At 39.6% G+C, this 21,031-nt stretch overlaps 1 protein-coding gene across 1 annotated transcript; it reads left to right on the top strand.

Moving 5' to 3' along the window:
- The first annotated feature begins 6,579 nt into the window (after positions 1-6,579).
- LOC146368911 (tripartite motif-containing protein 16-like) lies at positions 6,580-20,363 on the top strand. Its single transcript, XM_084911384.1, has 2 exons — positions 6,580-8,186; positions 19,513-20,363. Exons 1-2 carry the CDS (start codon positions 6,913-6,915, stop codon positions 19,940-19,942), a joined length of 1,704 nt encoding a protein of 567 aa, XP_084767510.1. The 5' UTR covers positions 6,580-6,912; the 3' UTR covers positions 19,943-20,363.
- The last annotated feature ends 668 nt before the right edge of the window (positions 20,364-21,031 follow it).

Genomic DNA, 21,031 nt, shown 5'->3' with positions numbered 1-21,031 from the left:
ATCCTTCATAATTGATCAGAATTTGCCAAATAGACTTAACATGGTGTTAAGTCTGTCACATCATTTATGAAAGTCAAAGGTTAAAGTGTGATTTTCATCAAGAAGAACTTGAAAAGAGAAACTACATGACTATGACTTGACATTAGGCACAGACAGGAATGCTCAAGCGGTATTAGCTGTTTGAAGGTACATTAGGAAAATGTTGAACGTAATGCACAACAAGCACCTTATTTCCTCCACAGAAGGTTGATAATTAACCTTTAATCTCCGTCACTGTGATGTGTGAATACTTCTGCTACTTTACGAACTATTGTAATCATAAAACACTTTTAAAATCTGTATACTCCAATGATTTAAAAACAATAATACAGCAAACATTTAAAACAAATCTCATGACCAAGGGCGCTGCTGGCTTCAGGACCATGCAATAATCCATGTGTGGTTTGTATTTGTATTATAATACAGTCTGTGAGAAAGCCTTTTGTTATATTATTGAGAATATTGATCAACTAATTGTGATGGTGATGGTGCTCATCCGTCTTTTATCAGTCACTGCATTTTAACACAGTTTGCTCACCGTACATTCCAGTTTCTGGTCACTGAAACCAGTCAGACCTGAGCTCCTGGGGGCCTCCCTCAGGTGAATGTTGTTTTTTAAACTTCGTGCCGCTTACGAAACTTCCCCAGCAGAACAATTGGTTTCAGGTTTATTCCTGTAAAGAGTTTGTACATGATAGATAGTTTTTTTTTTTTTTAAATATCGGACACATAATCGGGAAAACACAAAAGGGAAACATTTGTCTTCTTTCTTTTTCATTTTCCCACCACTAGTTTATTACATCACAGCTTAAAACACTGATTCCAGTATTCAACTAGTTATACATCATTTCCATCCCTTCTTCTTACTGTGTTGAGCCATCAGAGATGCTTCATATTTCCATGTTTTACAGGATTGTCTGCCTAGAATCTGTCGTCATTGTGTTTAAATATTAGTTTTGACTTTTCATGTAAATGTCAGGATAGGCAGCATCTTCTTTAACTAGTTCAAGCTGCCAAAATTAATCCAGAAATAAATTTTAATCCTTATAAAAGGCTGAAAATAATTGTTCTGAATCCAAAACAGTTAGATGTAGTTTGTTAATTTCCCTCGTTTTGTTATTACCCTAGAGTAGCTTTGGTGTATCTTTTCTCTCTCAGTTAATATTTATTATAAACATCCATCATAACAGCATATATGCAATTACTGGTCACTTTGTTAGGTACACCTTGTTTATAGCAGGTATGACCCCTGTTGCTGACAGAACTGCGTCATGAAGTCATGTTCATTAATTGTTGACTTGAATCTGCCGTTCCACCTCATCCCAAAGATGCTCTATTGGAGTACAGTGAACTCATCTTCATGTTCAAGAAACCAGTTTGAGATGATTTGAGCTGGAAGCAGCCATCAAAAAATGGGTACAGTGTGGTTATAAAGTGATAGACATGGTCAGCATTAGCTGGGCTGTGGTGGTTAAACAATGCTAAGCTGGTACTAATTGGCTCAAAGTATGCCTAGAAAATATTCTCCACACTCTCACACCGCTATCAGCAACTTGAAATGTTAATACAAGGCAAGATGTTCATTCTTTTATGTCGTTTACACCAAATTCTGACCCTACCATTTGAATGTCACAGCAGTCATCAGACCAGCAACATCTTTTCAGTCTTCCGCTGTGTCCAGCTCTGGCAAGCCTGTTCAAACTGCTGCCTCAGTATTTGTTGCTCTAACTGCGGGAATTGGCACCAGCCTTGGTGTCTTTCAGAGGAACTGCTCCTGTTAGTTGTTTGCACTTCCATTCTGGATTAATTTTTCAGACCTGGAGGTTACTACTTGTAAATCCGTTGGAGTCTCATACACATATTTAAATGAAAACTTGTTAGTTAACAGATTTGAAGCAGTGGAAATTGTAACCACTCAAAGACATTTAGAACAGCGACAGGTCCCCAGCTCTAATCTGTTTCTTTGTTTTGTAAGCTGGTGCAGACCCAGGACGTGCTGGAGACATTACATCTCACGGCGGGGCTGAGCACCCTGATACCACACCTTCACTTTGGAAGAGGTGGAGTAGGTGGCTGGGGAGAGGGTGGTGCTGGGATCCCATATGTTTAAATAAAATGTCATTTAAAATTGCTTTGACTGCTGGCCCTTGCAACTCAGACGCTAATATATATGTGGATTTATCTTTTGTTGTTGTTGTTGTTGTTGTTCCTGAGTAATTAAGCTCCGGTCTGACGCATTAGACTTCCAAGGGAAGCTGCAGCCGTCAGGGAGTGCCATTGCCATATGGGAGGTGTAATTTGGCTGTAATAATGTTTAAGTAGGGCAGTCTGTGTGAAAACAACATCCACATAAAAACCAGGATCCATTGCAGCGTGGCAAATGTAATTGGTTTTAATGTTGGTGCTAGCTGATTTATGTGGAAAATACTGGGTAAAGTTCAGGTTTGAATGACAGTCAATGTCCCGTATACTTTCTGGGTTTTTTTTTTTTTTGACTGGCATTTTGTAAAGTTGAACAAGTAAATGAAAAGTATGTTAAGGATTAATAAAACAGTTGGAATAACTGCAAATGCTGAAATAATGTAATGATGCAACTGCTAGGAAGTTGAGGGTGAAATTGTTTTAGACACCATCTGCAGTGTAACTGTAATAGCTCTCTGGCATGTGAGAAGGAAGCGCCAAATGGTGAACGATATTAGTTTCAGGTGCACAGTACATACGATTGTGCTGAAGATACGTCCCATTACAAAGTGACTGAATGGTTCTTTTAACAGATTTATTTTTCAGGTAATTAACAGTCATTTAAACCTGACTAAAGCCCTAAAATAGATGCATTTTGTGAACCAAAAAGACTAATTCATGTAAAACATGAAAGTCACAAGACTGTGAAACCACATCACCAGAGAAAACCTGCTGGGACCAGACTGTACAAATCACGTTTCCATCCTGCCTTTTTTTTCTGTGTATCAGAGCAGCTGACAGTTAAAGCAAAAGCACAACTGGTTTCAGTTCCTTAAACCAAAGACAGTGTAAACATGTTTAATGGTATGAGGTCCAAAAGTCATTGAAGCTAGATGATAACGGAAATCTTTTTCTGGGTCATGTGACAGTGATTTTTACAGGGTTTTTTTAGTAGAAAAGTCCAATTTAAGCTCAGTTATAAGTGAAAGAGCAATTTGAAGCTGCTCACTTCAGTACTGTAAAATAATGAGTTGCAGCTGTTGTAATCTCTTCATGCAGGAAATGGTAAGAAATGCAAACATTGATTAATTAACTCAAGAGTAAGTGAAAAGACTGATGGATTTGAGAGAAGTTTCGTTCGTTTACATGAAGAAAAAGATGTAATACAACGTTTTTTTCAGACATTGTGTTTCTGTTGGCTTCATCCGAACAATCACCATGTAGTAGAGAGTTTACTGCTGGATGTGAACAGGCTGGGATGACATCCGACACCTCAGGTGTTGCACTAGACTGTGGTGGTGACGGGAGAACTGAGCCAGAAGGTGAACGTTTTGATTTACTAGTCGATCTGCATTCCAGATCTCAGAAACGTTGAGTAGTGAAGAAATCACAGACGCAAGCAGCAGAAATGAGTTTCTCCTGAAGGGTTCAGTCTTTGAGATACGGTGAGGAGTTTGAGTGGCAACCATACAGAGAGCATCAACAACTTTGCATATATATGGTTGGTTTTGTGCATGACTAGTGGTTTGAATTAGATTTTGGGGGGGGTTGTGTTGTGCTTGTTTTTTTGTTTGTTTTGTGTTTTGTTTTGTTTTGTTTTTAGCTCTGCTCTCAGAAACCAGAAACATAAACACTCTTAGCACTGCAAAGCCCAAAGATCTCTAAAAGCTTTGTATTATGAACAAATCGTTATAAAATCTAACTCAACAATGTAAATCCACAGCCTGATGGAGCTTATTCTGCTTTACTATGTTGTTCAAAAAAAGAAGCAGACGATTGTCAGAATTTTTATTATGTCTACAAAGACTTAGATGCTTTAGAAAATCGCTGAGGTTTACTCCCTGAGAGGAGATTGCCATTTCTTTACCTTCTTCATCTTCTTTTCTACAGATGCAGTGATGCTTTTAACCTCCACACAGTGACTCCACATCACCAACACCAGCCTCGCTTCCAGCTCCAATGATCTTCCACCTCTGACTCTTTCCTAAAATTGACCAGTAGGTGGGGCCAGCCCTGCCCAGGTGGGGTGGCCAGCGATGGAAGGCCGACGTGGTGGAGGCAGCAGCAGCGGTAGCTACTCACAGATCCCTGTCAGAACAGGCATGGGGTCTGTCAACTCCCCGGCCGTTTCTGTGAGATTGGAGGCGTACGACATCGGAGAGAAGAAATGCATCTCGGATGTGAGGAGGACTTTCTGCCTCTTTGTCACCTTTGACCTCTTGTTCATCACCATGCTCTGGATCATAGAACTCAATGTAAGTCTGTGTTTGTAGTGGCTGTGACAGCAGTTTTGTTTTTTTATTAGATATCTGTAGTAATAAAGTTTTTACAGCAATGTAAAACCACACGAGATTAAGATATATCACCAGACAGTGAGCCTTTTTGACTGAGTCAGCCTACTCGGGAGAAATTTATTGGATGCATCTGCTGTCTTCTATGTATTTTGCTCAAGAAAAAACTAAAACTGAAGATGATTTTATTATTTCCCAGAGATTAAAGGGTTATTTAAAAGTAAAGTTAAACAAAGTCAGGAAAGATAAAACGCTAGTGTTGAAGTTTTTAAAAAACTCCAAAGTAGGTGAAGCCGTTAAAAGGCCAGGCTCAGAGCCTTTGGTTTTGCTTTTTTGTGGAAAAACATTTATTGTTCTTTTAGAGCAGGGGTGTCAAACTCAAATACACAGTGGGCCAAAATTCAAAACTGGAACAAAGTCGCGGGCTAACGTTAATATTTATTGAAATATATTTATTCCTCCAGATATAAGAATGAATCTTTTCTTATGGACTCAAACACGTTTTGCTGAAAACTGAATATGGAACAAGCAAAGCTTAATACTAAACAATATATATATTAGCTGTATAATACCAGTAGGCCAGCTCTGATAGTAATTTGGTATGGCTTCGCGGGCCAAATGTAAGTAGGCTGCGGGCCAAATTTGGCCCGCGGGCCAGAGTTTGACACCTATGTTTTAGAGCATTTCGAGTTGTTTCTTTCAGCTTGTGGTGGACTTTCGGATTGACAGTATCATTCCTATCTGCTTTTACTTTTGTGCCTGATCGGTACGATTAACAGCAGTCAGCTTGACGCACAACTGAACTGAATAACAAAAATAAACACACCGTAGATTTCTGATGCACTGAATCACTTTGGAGGAAAAATGAGTTTCCTCTGCTGACTGACAGTTATTGTTTGTTGAGCTCAGTTGTATGAAAGTTCAGAGGAACTCATGAGTAGCCACCGATTTGTACACAACTGATAGCAAAGTGTGGAATATGGCATTACATGTGAACAAAGGTTTAAAGCTGGTGAAGAATGCACGTTCCTTATCTGTACAGACTTTTTCTTAACTAAGCTATCAAGTGGTTTAGTTGGTATCGTGGTTTACAGTGGTTCGCCTACCAGGTGAAAGATCCCAGAAGGAGACGCTTATCCCATTGGGTTTGGTTCAGGAAAGGCATCTACCTGCTGTGGTGACTTCTTGTGACAAGGGAGAAGTAATACCATTACTTCTTCCTGTTCCCAATTTTTATCTTTGTAACAACAAATCATTGAGTAATAAAACCAGCTGCCTTTTCAGTGAGTCTCTCATCCAGTGGTTCAGCGCAGGCTTGCTGCTGCTAAAACTAAACAGAGCTCCAATCACATTGGCCATATTTGTCACATGACGTAGGACTCCAGTAGAGAACGTAATTTAACTCTTTCTGCACCGCTAGGCGAATGAGACGTTGACAGATCGTTTTTTTCTTTCTATCGGGTTTGTTTTTCTTTCAAATTATTGGTGGGGACAATTCAATAATCGCTGGATATTGGTGGGGACATGTCCCTTCCGTTAATGCCAAATCTACGCCCTTGGACTGAAGAGTCATTTAGCTTCTAGTTTGCTGCCAACAGTGTAGTGAAACATTTAAGCTGTACATGAAAGTTAATGGGTAATTATGATGATTTTTACCAAAAAGATTTTAAATGAAAGAAAAAATAAAGGGCATGAAAACTGATTCTTATGTCTACTGTGTATCTTCAGTGTGAATGTTGAGTTAAATTTGAGTGTCTGCATTTAAAGCACATATTAATGTATTGTTTCGAAATCCATGGTGGTACACAGGAAACATTACTAAAGAATGTAGAATTAGAACACTATCTGTATTTGTTTTTTAAATAGTTTTACATATATTTTACTATTTAAAAAAATAATCAAGAAATCAAGCTTGCTGCCTGTCTTGTACAGTAATTTCATTTGAACATAGGTTTGATTTAGTGGAGTCAGTTGTTCCCATGCATCATTCTGTAAGTGTGAGAATGAACTAAGATTAGAAAATGTCAAAATATAAAGTTTGATTTATTTTTATTCATCACAGCATCCTAAACTTTGCTGAACTTTCTAAAATATAAAATGAACTCACTGGGTGTTGACTGTCACATTTCAAAGCACCAAGTAAAGATAAACTATTAAACATTAACTGGGTCAGACTTGTTACTGCATGATGTAATCACACATACCACACCCTGCATCATGTGATTGGCTCTTGGTCGCTCTGTAAGAATATATCTCCCTTCACAGATGTGTCTGTATCAGGATGGGTCTGAAGGTGAACAAGAGCAGAGATCTGTTTCCCTTCAGAGCACAGAGGTTGTTTCTGTTCAGAGGAAGTGAAACTGTCTGATAGTCACTGAGAGACGGTGAAACGGCACAGCACATGAATCAAATGGATCAAACAAAATTCTGCTGTTCAGTCTGTTTGGATCTACTGAAGGATCCGGTGACTATTCCCTGTGGACACAGCTACTGCATGAACTGTATTAAAAGCTTCTGGGATGAAGAGGAAGAGAAGAAAATCTACAGCTGCCCTCAGTGCCGGAGGACTTTCAAAGCGAGGCCTGTCCTGGAGAAAAACACCATGTTAGCAGATTTAGTGGAGGAGCTGAAGAAGACTGGACTCCAAGCTGCTCCTGCTGATCACTGCTATGCTGGACCTGAAGATGTGGCCTGTGATGTCTGCACTGGAAGAAAAATGAAAGCCTTCAAGTCCTGTTTATTCTGTCTGGCATCTTACTGTGAGAAACACCTTCAGACTCATTATGATTCACCTACATTCAAGAAACACAAGCTGGTGGAGCCCTCCAAGAAGCTCCAGGAGAACATCTGCTCTCGTCATGATGAGGTGATGAAGATGTTCTGCCGTACTGATCAGCAGAGTATCTGTTATCTCTGCTCTGTGGATGAACATAAAGGCCACGACACAGTCTCAGCTGCAGCAGAAAGGACTGAGAGGCAGAGAGAGCTGGAGGTGAGTCGACAAAACATCCAGCAGAGAATCCAGGACAGAGAGAAAGATGTGAAGCTGCTTCAACAGGAGGTGGAGGCCATCAATCAGTCTGCTGATCAAACAGTGGAGCACAGTGAGAAGATCTTCACTGAGCTGATCCATCTCATCCAGAAAAGAAGCTCTGATGTGAAGCAGCAGATCAGATCCCAGCAGGAAACTGAAGTGAGTCGAGTCAAAGAGCTTCAGGAGAAGCTGGAGCAGGAGATCACTGAGCTGAAGAGGAAAGATGCTGAGCTGAAGCAGCTCTCACACACACAGGATCACATCCAGTTTCTACACAACTACCCCTCACTGTCAGCACTCAGTGAGTCTACAGACTCATCCAGCATCAATATCCGTCCTCTGAGCTACTTTGAGGATGTGACAGCAGCTGTGTCAGAGGTCAGAGATAAACTACAGGACATTCTGAGAGAGGAATGGACAAACATCTCACTGACAGTCACTGAAGTGGATGTTTCACTGTCAGATCCACCAGAGCCAAAGACCAGAGCTGGATTCTTAAAATATTCATGTGAAATCACACTGGATCAAAACACAGCACACAAAGAGCTGTTATTATCAGAGGGGAACAGAAAAGTAACATTCTGTCAGTCAATGGAAGACCAACAGTCTTATTCTGATCATCCAGACAGATTCACTTGGTGGTTTCAGGTCCTGAGTAGAGAGAGTCTGACTGGACATTGTTACTGGGAGGTGGAGGGGAGAGGAACAGGAGTTGAAGTAGCAGTCTCATACAAGAGTATCAGCAGAGCAGGGAAAGGAAATGACTGTGTGGATTTGGACGTAATGACAAATCTTTTGCTTTCTATTTTCACAACTTTTATTCATTTTGGTACAACAACATCGAAACTTATGTCTCAGGTCCTCGTTCCTCCAGAGTAGGAGTGTACCTGGATCACAGAGCAGGTATTTTGTCCTTCTACAGCGTCTCTGAAACCATGACTCTCCTCCACAGAGTCCAGACCACATTCACTCAGCCGCTCTATGCTGGACTTTTGCCTTATTATTATGGAGACACTGCTGAGTTGACTAAAGTGAATTAGACTGAAGTCTTTCATATTGTGGGTTTAAATCTGTATTTTAGTTTCATTTTATTTTCTCTCCATCATTTCTGCACAGAGATCAGCTGTCAGTCAAACATTATGGGTGGTACCTCCACATCTTCTAGTTGTTCTCTTGATGTTTCTGAGTTTTTAAAGGAGATCTTTCCTGTGACTGTTTATGGAGGCTATCACTGCTCATCATCATTTTGATTTACTAAAATATTTCTCCACATGAAAATGTAAACTTCTCTATCCTCTAAATGTTTCTGGAATATTTGTATTGAACAATGTCGACATTTCTCTTTATGAGTATGGCAGACCATGTGTGTGTGTTTGTGTTTGTTTTGGTCAAAATCATCAAACAAATGAGGAAAAGCTGTGATTTTAATGAATGAATTCATATATTGTGTTGATGTTTTATTGTGTGAATAAACTGGAAGGTTTGACTATAAATCAAACTTTGAACAAAGTCTTTTCTTCTGTCTTCATTCCAGGATCTCACTCAAATCTGATGCAGAAAATATGAAACTAATCTGAGAGAATAACTGAAGCAGTTTTCCTCCTGAAGCATCACAAAGTTCAGAGTTCATGTTTAGAGCAGAAGATTCAGCAGTCGCTCTGTGACCTTTCAACTTTCTTCACTAAAACAGCTTCATTACAGAGAAACAAGTCACATTTTCTTGATGTTATAAGTCCTTTCAGATGTTTGTAATGGTCCTTGAATGCAGCATCAGTGTTACAGGTTGTGACTCCTGTGAACAAACTGACACAGTGTGATATTACACATATTTAAATCTGTCTTTACTGATGATGTTGAAGCTGCTGAAGGCTCAGTGAAGTTTTGTCTTCCTGCAGGTTAACAAGTGAAATCTGAAAGTGATGCACAACACAAGAGGGCGCCTTCATCCTGCTAACAGGGATGTAGAGGAGGTTAAAGCACCTCAGCTCAGTTTGTCCACATGTTTTACATTCTGCCATGTTTTTAGGCTGAATAAAGCCTTTATCATAAAGTACACTGTGTCATAGATCATTTTTACATAGAACTGTGTCCTTCATTGAGTTTTATAATTTTAGAAACACTTTGCATAATATTGTATTAAAATGACTTTTTCTGTATTAAACTGTTTCTCTGTTTAGTTACAGGCCATTCATTCATTAGAAACACATAAAACATTCACATTTAGTTTAGCTGATAATTTACACGACAACCTCAGTTTTGTGTACAAATATGACAAACATGACGTTTGCAGATTTCTTCAGTCAGCTGAAGAAGACTGGACTCCAAACTGCTCCTGCTGTAAAACTGATATCACTGCTATGCTGGACCCTAAGTGCTGTACTGTTTTCAATACAGGCTTTTTACAGATGAGATATTTAACAGTCATTAGAATTGGAATTTAGATTTGAACATTTGAATTTTTATGTACTAATATTTGTTATTATAATATTAATATAGCACCAGGTTCAGTTACCTTTACTTAAAATTTGATGGTAGAATTTTCCTTCAAGGAGCAACTTTTTACTTTTTTACTTTAAGTACATTTCAATAAGGAGAGATCGTCAGAAAGAATGAAGATGATTTATTGATGAACGGAATGTACAAAGGTGTTTGGTGGTCTGTCTCTCTGCAGAACGGAGCTCCAGCTGTGAAACAGATTAGAGCAGGACCCCTCAGAGCCTAGATGCTGGTGATGGAGATGAAGGTGACTTGAATGAAGCTTGAGTGATGAGAGGTGGAACTGGGGAGGAGGTGCTTTGCACAAAGGCGTCTATGAAGGAGAATGACAGATGCACAGTGAGATTTGAAGTACGCAGCATGAATGGTGATTGGCCTGGAGAAGGCCGGGAGAATGTGATTGGACCAGACCAGTGATGACACAAACAGCTTGACAGTGGAAGTGATAAAGCTTAGATTCAGCCGGCAGCACCTGGACAGATGTGAGACCATAGATCTTTGTTATTGAACTTACACAGAAGCTTTATTTCAGAGCCTGAACTTTTTTGCTCTTAGTTGAGTAACACGAGTATCTGTACTTCTACTTAAATACAGAATGTCTGAACTTTTGCCACCTCTGCTTTTTGGTAGCTCCAGGAATGAGAACAGAAAAACAAACATTGACAAAAAGTGTAGTGGATTTATGAACTTTACATTTAACAGATCTCACAAAGAAGCTCAACACAACAGTCAGCTGTTACTGTCGGGTATGGAGGATTGAAGACAGCAGGTGACGTTGTAGCAGAAGAGAAGATTCACACTGATGGGCTTCATCCATCAGTGTGAATCTTCTGTTGCCTCTACTGTTGTTAACAGAAAATGCAAATCAAAATTACTATTCTGTTAAATATGGGAAATGTTACCAACTCTGTAGAGAATAATGGTGAGATGCAGTTGCACATCGTCATCATGAGAACTGATTCCTGAACCGCTCGTCCTGCATCATCTTCAATTATCAAGCTCTGTCAGCATGATCTCCATGATTCCTGGGATGTATTCCTCATAGACCACCCTCAGGTGTTTCAGCAGTGTGTTTAGCTTCTGACTCAATATACACCACAGACCTGAATCAGACCCTTTAGGTTACACACAACAGAGCAGGTCAGTCAGGAATCTTACTAATTACTTTTTAAATGGCAGCACTGCCACAGAGAAGCTTTTAAAAACCTGAAGAATGCTGCTGAAACTAGAGGGTTTATATATCAATAAGATTAAGATTAATAAAGATTATGGCTCCTTACAGCCATCACATCAAAAGACTTATTTTTGGAGACGATGCCAACCATACCTTAAATTATCTTTAATGATTCTTAATGATAACACACTTACCTAAAACAAAGGTAATGTAAAGCATATCATCAAAGAGTAACTGCCACAGGAAAACATGACTGTCAGTGAAGACATCCATCTGTCTGCTGCTTCTACCATGGCACCATATTCAGCAGAGAAGACCACTTTGGTTTAGTCTCTCTAATTATGCGAGCTGGGACCACATCCTCACTTTAGGTTTGACAGCATTTCTAGTAGATAATGGCAGATGGCTTCAGCATGAACTGAGGCAGCGGTTTGAGGAAGGCCTCACATTATTAAACAACCCACAAACATAAAGCCCTGCTGCTGTCAAACTTTGTCATATAAACAAGTACAGAGAACTGTGCTGAAATCTGGAGTGACAAAGCAAGGCAGGTACAATTACAAATACAGATATCAGCGTCACAGTAAAAAGCTTCATTTGAACATGAATTTAGTTGTGATGACAAGCTGAGACAAAAAGGTGATCACTTATTCCACTTCATCACCCAAAGTGGAACCTGCTCCCATCTGGTTCCCCCTCTCCACCTGCTCTAAAACAGAATAAATGTAAAGCATCCGAATCAGCACATGAAACCTAGAATTGACTTAATGATGCTCACAGAAAAATATGTTTACCTCACAGATGTCTGTGCAGGTTCTTAGTCATCCAGCTCATGGTAGTCTAAGGAGCTGCTTAGGTTTACCTCACATGTGAGATCATGTGCCTTGGAGAGCATTATGGACAGGAAAGTTTCAGGTCCATGAGGTGAGCATATTCTGGATGTGCAGAGATCACCTTATGCAAGTGGAGCACAAACCTGCATGTGACTGCTGCCTGGATGTTACCTCATCCATAAGTATTAAAGGATGGACATAAACTTCCTGTCAGAAATGACTGAAGGTCCTGTGGGAAGTTTTCATCAATAAGTACAGTATATGTATAGCAGTGGAACAGAAGCTGTTGTGGTCTTCTTGTCCTCATGTACCAAGCTACCATTTTATCTTTCTCTCCACCTTTTGCTCTTTATTTCTTTCCTCTGTGTGTGTGTGTGTGTAGAGGTGGAGCCTCCTCCTGTATGGGCTCAAATTGTGGTCTTAAATATTTTGTACTTGTAAATCAGAATGCATATATTTGTGCATCTGTAGATAAGAATTTGTGTGTGCGTAAAAAATATGTGTGTGTAAAAATATTTACACGTTAGAATTTCTATTTGTTAAGGTCTGGTTACAGATACAAAGCAAAAAAACACGTGTGAAACTCTGCACTCAAGTTTCAACTTACAAGTACGAATTTTGACCCGATTTTTCTTCCTTTCAGCTGATTGGTCAATGTCATGTCAATCACAAATTTAACTATCCAATCAGAGAACAGATGGGTTTGGCTGTCAGACGCTTTACTGAGCTGCAGGTCCTTGAAGGGTAATACAGTGAGAAAATAAAACAGGCGGGAATTTCAGCTCTGACTCGATCTTTTTTCTACTTTCAACAGAAAATGTTATTTTCAGTATTAAGTGACGTCATCCTCACTATAATCTGTTACTCACTGTGTCACCGTGAAGAATATATTTATACTGTAAAAAAGAAAAGCTAGAAAAACACTTTCATTAATTACACGTGATCTGTTTCTTCTTTTCACGACAGAGTTTTTTCCTTTTTTTATTCTCACTGATGCTTCATTGTGAATAACTCAAAAACAACTGAAGTAATGCAGGTTCATTATAACCAAAACTCCAGACTGACAGCAAAACATGATGTTAGAAAATGGAAAATCCACAGCAGGGAAAGTTCAGGAAGGTTTCTTCATGCTTCACAGGCTGCTCAGCAGAGGATGATTTAAAGATGTGTGTGAAATGGAGTGTTACGATTGGTCAGAAAATGTGATGAATGTTAACTTTTTATAAAGAAAGACAACACATTTAGTCTTTTCATTAAAATATATAAATATTAAGTTGATTAAAAATCAAAGCTAACACTATGCCAGCTTCTAGCTTTGCTTGACAGGTGTAGAAAAAACCTGATGATTGACACGAACTCCCAGAAAACTTAAAAGTCAACCAAACACATCCAAACTTTGAGCCCAAAAACAGCCGTAAACCTGTGTGGTTATTATAGTAAACACTGCAGTCTTTTCTCTGTATGTGTTACTTTATAAATAGATTTAATGTGAGCAACACGAATGTTAACAGATGGAGATCTTTGCTGAAGCACACTGATCACTACATTCACAGATTGCTGTCTTTAACAGTCTCATCATTTTTCTTTCCTTCGTTCTGTGAGAATTTCTCCAGAATAACGTGTTGATCGCAGTTATTGACTGTCTGATATAATAAGTAGCTTTGTTTTAATTGTGCACGGCTCGTCTGTGTCACTGTTTCACAGAACAGCATCATCAAGATGTGGCGATAACCAAATTGTCCAGCAGGTGTCGCTGTGGAGATGGTGTCAGATTGTTTTGAAGCCTGGCTTTGCCCATCACTACTCTTTAGCCTTTGGGCATATTTAACATAAAGAGCAGAGTCCATCTTCATCTACATACAGCGCCCCACCATCATGGTGAGAGCCCATAACAAACATAGTAATGATGTCACAACAAGTTGTACTGTAAAGTCTCAACCAAAGTTCCCCCTGTGACATGAAGAGTAAGGGCTTCAACACGTATAATAATTTCACTTAACAAAAACTGAAGCTTTCAAGTCCTGTTATGATGAGGTGATGAAGATGTTCTGCTGTACTGATCAGCAGAGTATCAGTTATCTCTGCTCTGTGGATGAACATAAAGGCCACGACTGAAGTTTACATGAAACTGTAAACTTCTGTAAGCTCGAAATGTTTGTTAAAGATTTGTTTTGATGTATTTGTGTGTTGTTTCTCTTACACTTCACAGACCTTCCTTTATCACACAGACTTTATTTATCATTTTGCAAAGAAAATGTCTGCACTTATATTTCCATTTATATGTCAAAAAGGGTTTTTTAGAAGATTTCTTACACACTTACAAAAACGTTAGTAATTTAAATGGACTGTTTGTTTGGTTTTGATGATGTCATCTTTTAAATTCTTAAATTGGAGTTTCCATTATGAATAAGTTACTTGGTAATTAGTCTGATTTATTGGAGACAGTTGTTCCCATGTCTTATTCCAAAAGTGTCAGAAGGAAGTAAGATTACAAAATATTGTGATATTAAGTACAAAGTTTCTTCATTATAACTCCATATATTTTACTGAAGTGTTTGAAATTCCTGGGTGTTGCCTGCCAAATATCACAGGCTACGTCCACACGTACATGGGTATTTTTGAAAACACCGATTTTTCTGTGCGTTTGGGCCTTTCGTCCACACTAAACTGCGTTTTGGGTCACTGAAAAAGGAGATTTTTAAAAAGTCCTGCCAGAGTGGAGATTTTCAAAAACTCCGTTTTAGCGTTTAGGTGTGGACGAGAAAAACTGAGGAAACGCAACGTTAAATGTGTGCGCCTTTTTTTGACATCACGCTGTGCGCCACGTTATTGTTTCGGGAAGATGAATTTGTACAATGGCGGACTTAGACAAAAGTTACTGATAATTTTACTCTCTGAAGTTTTAACAGGCTTACATATACACACAGTTACTGTCCCTCCATTTCAAAAGACAGTTGTCACAGTGAACTCTGGACGTGGCTTCTAAATTCTACACAGACGCTCTCACAACCTAAATCCCGACGCCAACCACGTCGTCGGTTTTGGACTAGACCGGGTCGGACCACCGCTTGGTGGGACAACTTTGAAAGCGAGACGGTTCTTCCAGAAGAATGGCGAGAGAACATTTTTTGCATGTCGAGCTCGTCACTTTTGGCTCTCTGTCAGCCACTTCATCCACACATCGAAGGCCAAACAAACAAAATGAGTTTGCCCGTTAGTGTTGTAAAAAAAGGTGAATGCACACTTTATTATTTAGCTGATGAGGGGAGGTTACGAAAGACTGCAAACGCTTTCGGTCTATCAAGGCAAGTGGTGTCAAAAATAGTAAGAGAAGTATGTACGGCAGTTACTGTTCACTTGGGCCCTGTGTTTATACAGTTACCACTCACAGAGTCCAAAGTCGAGGAACTTGTAGCGGGTTTTACCGAGCCTATGGAATTCTTCAGTGTATTGGTGCTGTGGATGGGACCCATGTGGAAAAAAGCAACCATCCACAAATTCTATGGACTATATTAACAGGAAGGGGAGGTTTTCTATTAACATGCAAGCCAACAGTGACTACAGGTAGTTAATTTATTAATGTCGTGGTGAAATAACCAGGCAGTGTACACAACGCACCTATTTTTGCAAATTCCATGCTGAACACACATTTGAAAAGTGGCATGATTCCTTCTTCCAAAAAAAAAAAATAAAAAATAAAAAAATAAATAAAAAAATTGTGGAATATGAGGTGATTCCAGTTTTTCTTATTGGGGATCCAGCATACCCATTTCTTCCTTACCTACTGAAAGAGCACGCAAACGGGGGAAGCACTGCTCAGGAACAGTATGTTGGACTATGCTTATGTCGAGCTCGAATGGTCATTGAATGTGCTTTTGGCAGACTGAAAGCACGGCTTGGAGCATTGCAAAGGTCGATGGACATTAATCTAAATGAACTTCTCCTTGTCCCCATATACTCCGTATATGCCTGTTTTGTGCTCCATAACTACTGTGAGGCCAACAAGGACATGATGGATGAGAATATAGTCACTGAAGTAATTCAGCAGGACAAGGACAAGCAGCCACACAGACTTACCACAGAGCTGACTGCATGACATCAGAAGGGAAGAGGGTCAGGAGAGTCCTTACTGAATTCCTCGATCCATAAAAAGGATTTCTCTTCTATTGTAGGACACCGTCATATCTACAGAAACTAGAAGTCAGGGAGTGTGACACTTCACAATCTGTGCACTGTGATCCTGAACATGTTCAAAAAGCAAGTGGCTCCTTACCTTAAGTTAAATGTTGTTTACAGAGAATAAGACCTTTTATTAACATGTTGTATGCATTTTGTCACCCATGTAAAAAAAATTCAGTTCATTTCTTTACTGAATAAACTCTGGAGAGAGCCAGTGAGACAAAATCCAAAATACTGTCTTTAGTTAACATTTTTAAAGAAGAAGCCACTTGAAAACTTACACAAAAGTAGCTGCCTTTCAAAAAAAGAAACAAACTTCTCAGAAGTAGGAAATCTTAAAATGCAAAAAAAGAAACAAAAAAACAACATTTTCACTGTTTTAACATGGAGCATAATGAAAATAAATTCAAATGATAAATAAAACGTACAGATGCGGCCCAAACAGCCTCCAACATAAGTTATTTATTTCCCAGCATAAGTAATGATGCAGATTATTTCAAATATCATCCTGCTCGTGCTCATGTGAAGGAAAACTGCCCTGTTCCCTGCAGAGGTAAGGTTGGGCTAGGTGTGCTGCTTGGCCGCTCAGTTATTATAATATGTTGGGTGGAAATGTGCCAGGTACAGTGTGTACACCACATGTGCCCACCATGGTATGGTGGCAGGTTGAAAGGCTGTGGTGGTGGATGACTCGTCTTAGCATTAAAAATCCATCTGCAATTGAACTTGTAAGTCGATCAAGACTGACTGATAATTTACTGCAATGTTCAGAAACTCGCCTCTCAGATGTCTCCATTATATCCTGAATTCTTTTCTTCATCTGTGTGTCCACCTCTGCAACATTCAGCAGCTGTGTCTCAGTTGAAAGTCTTCTTTTAAGGCTGTCCTGTCTGTGGTAGAATAAAATAATGAAAAACAAATTAACCACAATAAATGTTAAAATAGATCAGTGGTGGAATACCAAGATTATTATTTACTGAAGTGTTGTACTTAAATATTTTAAGTGTTCTCTTTCCCTATACGTTCAACTCTACAACATTTTTGAGGGAGGGACTCAACACCAACACAGTTATACTGCAGATTCAGATGAATATTAATCTGTCATTGTGATGACTTTGCATAGGTTAAGCTACACAGTAGTTAAAGAAATGAAGCTGAGCTGCGTCTTTACCAGGTCAAACTTAAAGGTGATAAAGGCATCTATAATTGAGCTACTGAAATAAAGTAGGACATTCATTTATACATGTATGGTGGGCTAACCTTATTATCATAATCACTTTTAAAAAGCGATATTTACGCCATACTTACATGATGTCTTCGCTCCTTCACCACAGAAGTGGACAAATCGCTGTCCTCAGACTGTGGTTGATCAGACACATCTGACACTTCCACAGTCGAGATGTCAGGTGCAGATGAAGTGGATGCAGAATCCAAATGATGAGAAGCTGTGTCAACATCTGCTGTTTCTATAGCTGACTGAATGGCAGTCATCGGTGGCGAGCCACCCCATATCTGTTCACACAGCTGGAAGTACAGTAGGACCACTCTGCCAACTAGCGTTTTCGACCGGAGTCTACGCTTGCCTATATTTCCCCATTTTTAGCCTTCAGCTTGGTGGTGATGATGGCCCTGGTTATGTCCTCCTTGCGATGAGAAAATTCTTGTGACATTTCAAACGGGTATGGCTCTAAAAAAAGATGGTGAATGTCGGCGTATTTCCCCTGACAAGTCTCCCAGTCCACGTTTTCTTGTGTTTTTGCTGTTTTATGTTCCAGTGTGATATTGAGGAATAATTCCACCTCGCTGTCTGTCTACATGTACGACTCAGTTCTGCTTCTATGCGCCATCATTGGCTTTCAGGCTTCTGCACCATGGCTGCTGGGTGACCCCACGTCAAACCACGTCAGATCAATCATTTCGCCACAGTGTCAGGGTTGGTTGAAGGAGGACCCAAATGCGAAACGTTCTGAATGGAAAAAGTGTGTTTATTTACAAGAAGCTATGAAACAGTGCCAACAATCCACAGTGTTCCCAATTCCCAGGCCGTGATTCCTCTCCTTGATATGTGGTGAAGTTTTGTCCTCCTTGGTGCCTATGTACACAGTGTGCTGCTCCTTCCACACGTTTCTGCATTTGACCTAGGAACGAGAGACGCCACATTTAATACAGTCCTATCCACCGTCCAACAAAAAACTTCCACAGGAGATAACAGAAACCACGACCATAGAGCAGAAGAACTAAATATGATCCTAGCATAACAATCCCACGCCGACTGCTGCTCCACTGCTCTGTTAAGTAGGGCTCCTTGATTAGGCACATCGGCAACATGTGAGTGATTAATCCCAGGTGTGGCTGGCTCAAAGACGGGAGACTCTCCAGGCCTGGTGTGGCAGAAAAACCAACATATCACAGCACAAGCACAAACACACACTCACTCCAACTCGTACACAGGGAAACGAGGGACCAGGAGAAGATCACACCAACCAACAACCAAAAGCATTCCAGAAGACAAATGAAACTAATAAATATTCATCAAACCCAAAAACAACACATGATCCCTGGTTGGCAGAGCCAGGCCCATGGCGCTTACAGATGATGACACTTACAGATGATGACACTTACAGATGCCTTTTCAAGAGCAACAGATGCAGGAACTCTCAGAGACACAGAGAAATGGACCTTCCCTGTCGAGCGCTGGGAGAAAAACTCCTGCTCATCCCCTCACTTGGCGCTTCCCCGTTAACCCACTAGATGGCAGGTTTGCCATTAGAAGATCAGGAATAGACCCATTCATTGAAACGTTGATCCCATTACTTACAGAACAAATGACTCTGACCTGTCATATAACAAACTTATAAAAAACATGCCTCAGAAATACCCGTGAGACAGAATACGTACTATCAGACACTTGCATGGAGAAACCTTATGAATATCAGCGCTCACACACTCACGTGTGCACGCAGGTACTTACAGACTCACACTATCTTGGGTGGCTGCTGCCTCAACATATCAAGCATTATCGATTTTGTGTACTGCTTAAAAAGATTCAGCATTTATTATTTACTGTTACCCAGTGTTGGGCAAGTTTGAAAAAGTAATTAATTATAGTTACTAGTTACTTCTTCAAAAAAGTAACTGAGTTAGTAACTGAGTTACAATATTCTAAAAATAATTAATTGCTTGAAAAGTAACTATTGTGTTGTAACTATTGTCAAAGGGGAACAGAAAAGCAACAAGGATGGAACAACAGTCTTATTCTGATCATCCAGACAGATTCACTGAAAGGTCTCAGGTCCTGAGTAGAGAGAGTCTGACTGGACGTTGTTACTGGGAGGTGGAGTGGAGAGGGAGAGGAGTTTATGTAGCAGTCTCATACAAGAATATCAGCAGAGGAGGACGGGGTAATGAATGTGGATTTGGACGTAATGAAAAATCTTGGGCATTAGATTATCACAACAACAGTTATACATTTTGGTACAACAACATCCAAACTCGTGTCTCAGGTCCTCGTTCCTCCAGAGTAGGAGTGTACCTGGATCACAGAGCAGGTATTTTGTCCTTCTACAGCGTCTCTGAAACCATGACTCTCCTCCACAGAGTCCAGACCACATTCACTCAGCCGCTCTATGCTGGACTGAGGCTTTACAATAATGTATTTATAATCTCTTCTGGGATGTGGGTTGAAAACTCTGCTGAGTTGACGAAACTGAAGTAGACTGAAGTCTTTCATATTGTGGGTTTAAATCTGTGTTTTAGTTTCATTTTATTTTCTCTCCATCATTTCTGCACAGAGATCAGCTGTCAGTCAAACATTATGGGTGGTACCTCCACATCTTCTAGTTGTTCTCTTGATGTTTCTGAGTTTTTAAAGGAGATCTTTCCTGTGACTGTTTATGGAGGCTATCACTGCTCATCATCATTTTGATTTACTAAAATATTTCTCCACATGAAAATGTAAACTTCTCTATCCTCTAAATGTTTCTGGAATATTTGTATTGAAAAATGTCGACATTTCTCTTCATGAGTATGGCAGACCATGTGTGTGTGTTTGTGTTTGTTTTTGTCAAAATCATCAAACAAATGAGGAAAAACTGTGATTTTAATGAATGAATTCATATATTGTGTTGATGTTTTATTGTGTGAATAAACTGGAAGGTTTGACTATAAATCAAACTTTGAACAAAGTCTTTTCTTCTGTCTTCATTCCAGGATCTCACTCAAATCTGATGCAGAAAATATGAAACTAATCTGAGAGAATAACTGAAGCAGTTTTCCTCCTGAAGCATCACAAAGTTCAGAGTTCATGTTTAGAGCAGAAGATTCAGCAGTCGCTCTGTGACCTTTCAACTTTCTTCACTAAAACAGCTTCATTACAGAGAAACAAGTCACATTTTCTTGATGTTCTTAAGTCTTTTAAAATGTGTTTAATGGTCCTTGAATGCAGCATCAGTGCCGCAGGTTTAAAAGGTCACTTTCTGTTGTGTTCAAAGATTTCCTTCAGATATGGTCTTTAATTAGTAAAGCCAGTGATACAGCAGTGTCATTAGCTGTGTTATTGGCACCAGGCTGTGTTTATGTATGTATTTAATTCTGTCTGAGGATGTCTTCAGCATGAAATGATCATTTGCTCAGCTGCTGTGTCTCATCTCTTATCAGACATTGGTTGGAACAGAGTTTTGTTGCTGACCATCTGACAAGAGGGTGAAGAAAAGCTTCAGGCTTCATTTGGACACTACGTTGGACAGAAGTCTCCACAAAAATGACTCAGAAACACAAATATTATTAATGAAAGTCCAAATGTCAA

Source organism: Perissodus microlepis, chromosome 18 (genome assembly GCF_051167445.1).
Source record: "Perissodus microlepis isolate ML-2025 ecotype Zambia chromosome 18, ASM5116744v1, whole genome shotgun sequence".
In the NCBI taxonomy this organism is placed as follows: Eukaryota; Metazoa; Chordata; class Actinopteri; order Cichliformes; family Cichlidae; genus Perissodus; species Perissodus microlepis.
The sequence above is the reverse complement of the archived record's forward strand: the minus strand, read 5'-3'. Positions and strand labels throughout refer to the sequence as shown.

Bases quoted from the DNA above. Each gene is read 5' to 3' on its own strand.
- LOC146368911 (XM_084911384.1), top strand. From the start codon at position 6,913: ATGAATCAAATGGATCAAACAAAATTCTGCTGTTCAGTCTGTTTGGAT. The intron at 8,187-19,512 runs GTTTCAGGTCCT...ATTCACTGAAAG, and splicing joins CCAGACAGATTCACTTGGTG to GTCTCAGGTCCTGAGTAGAG.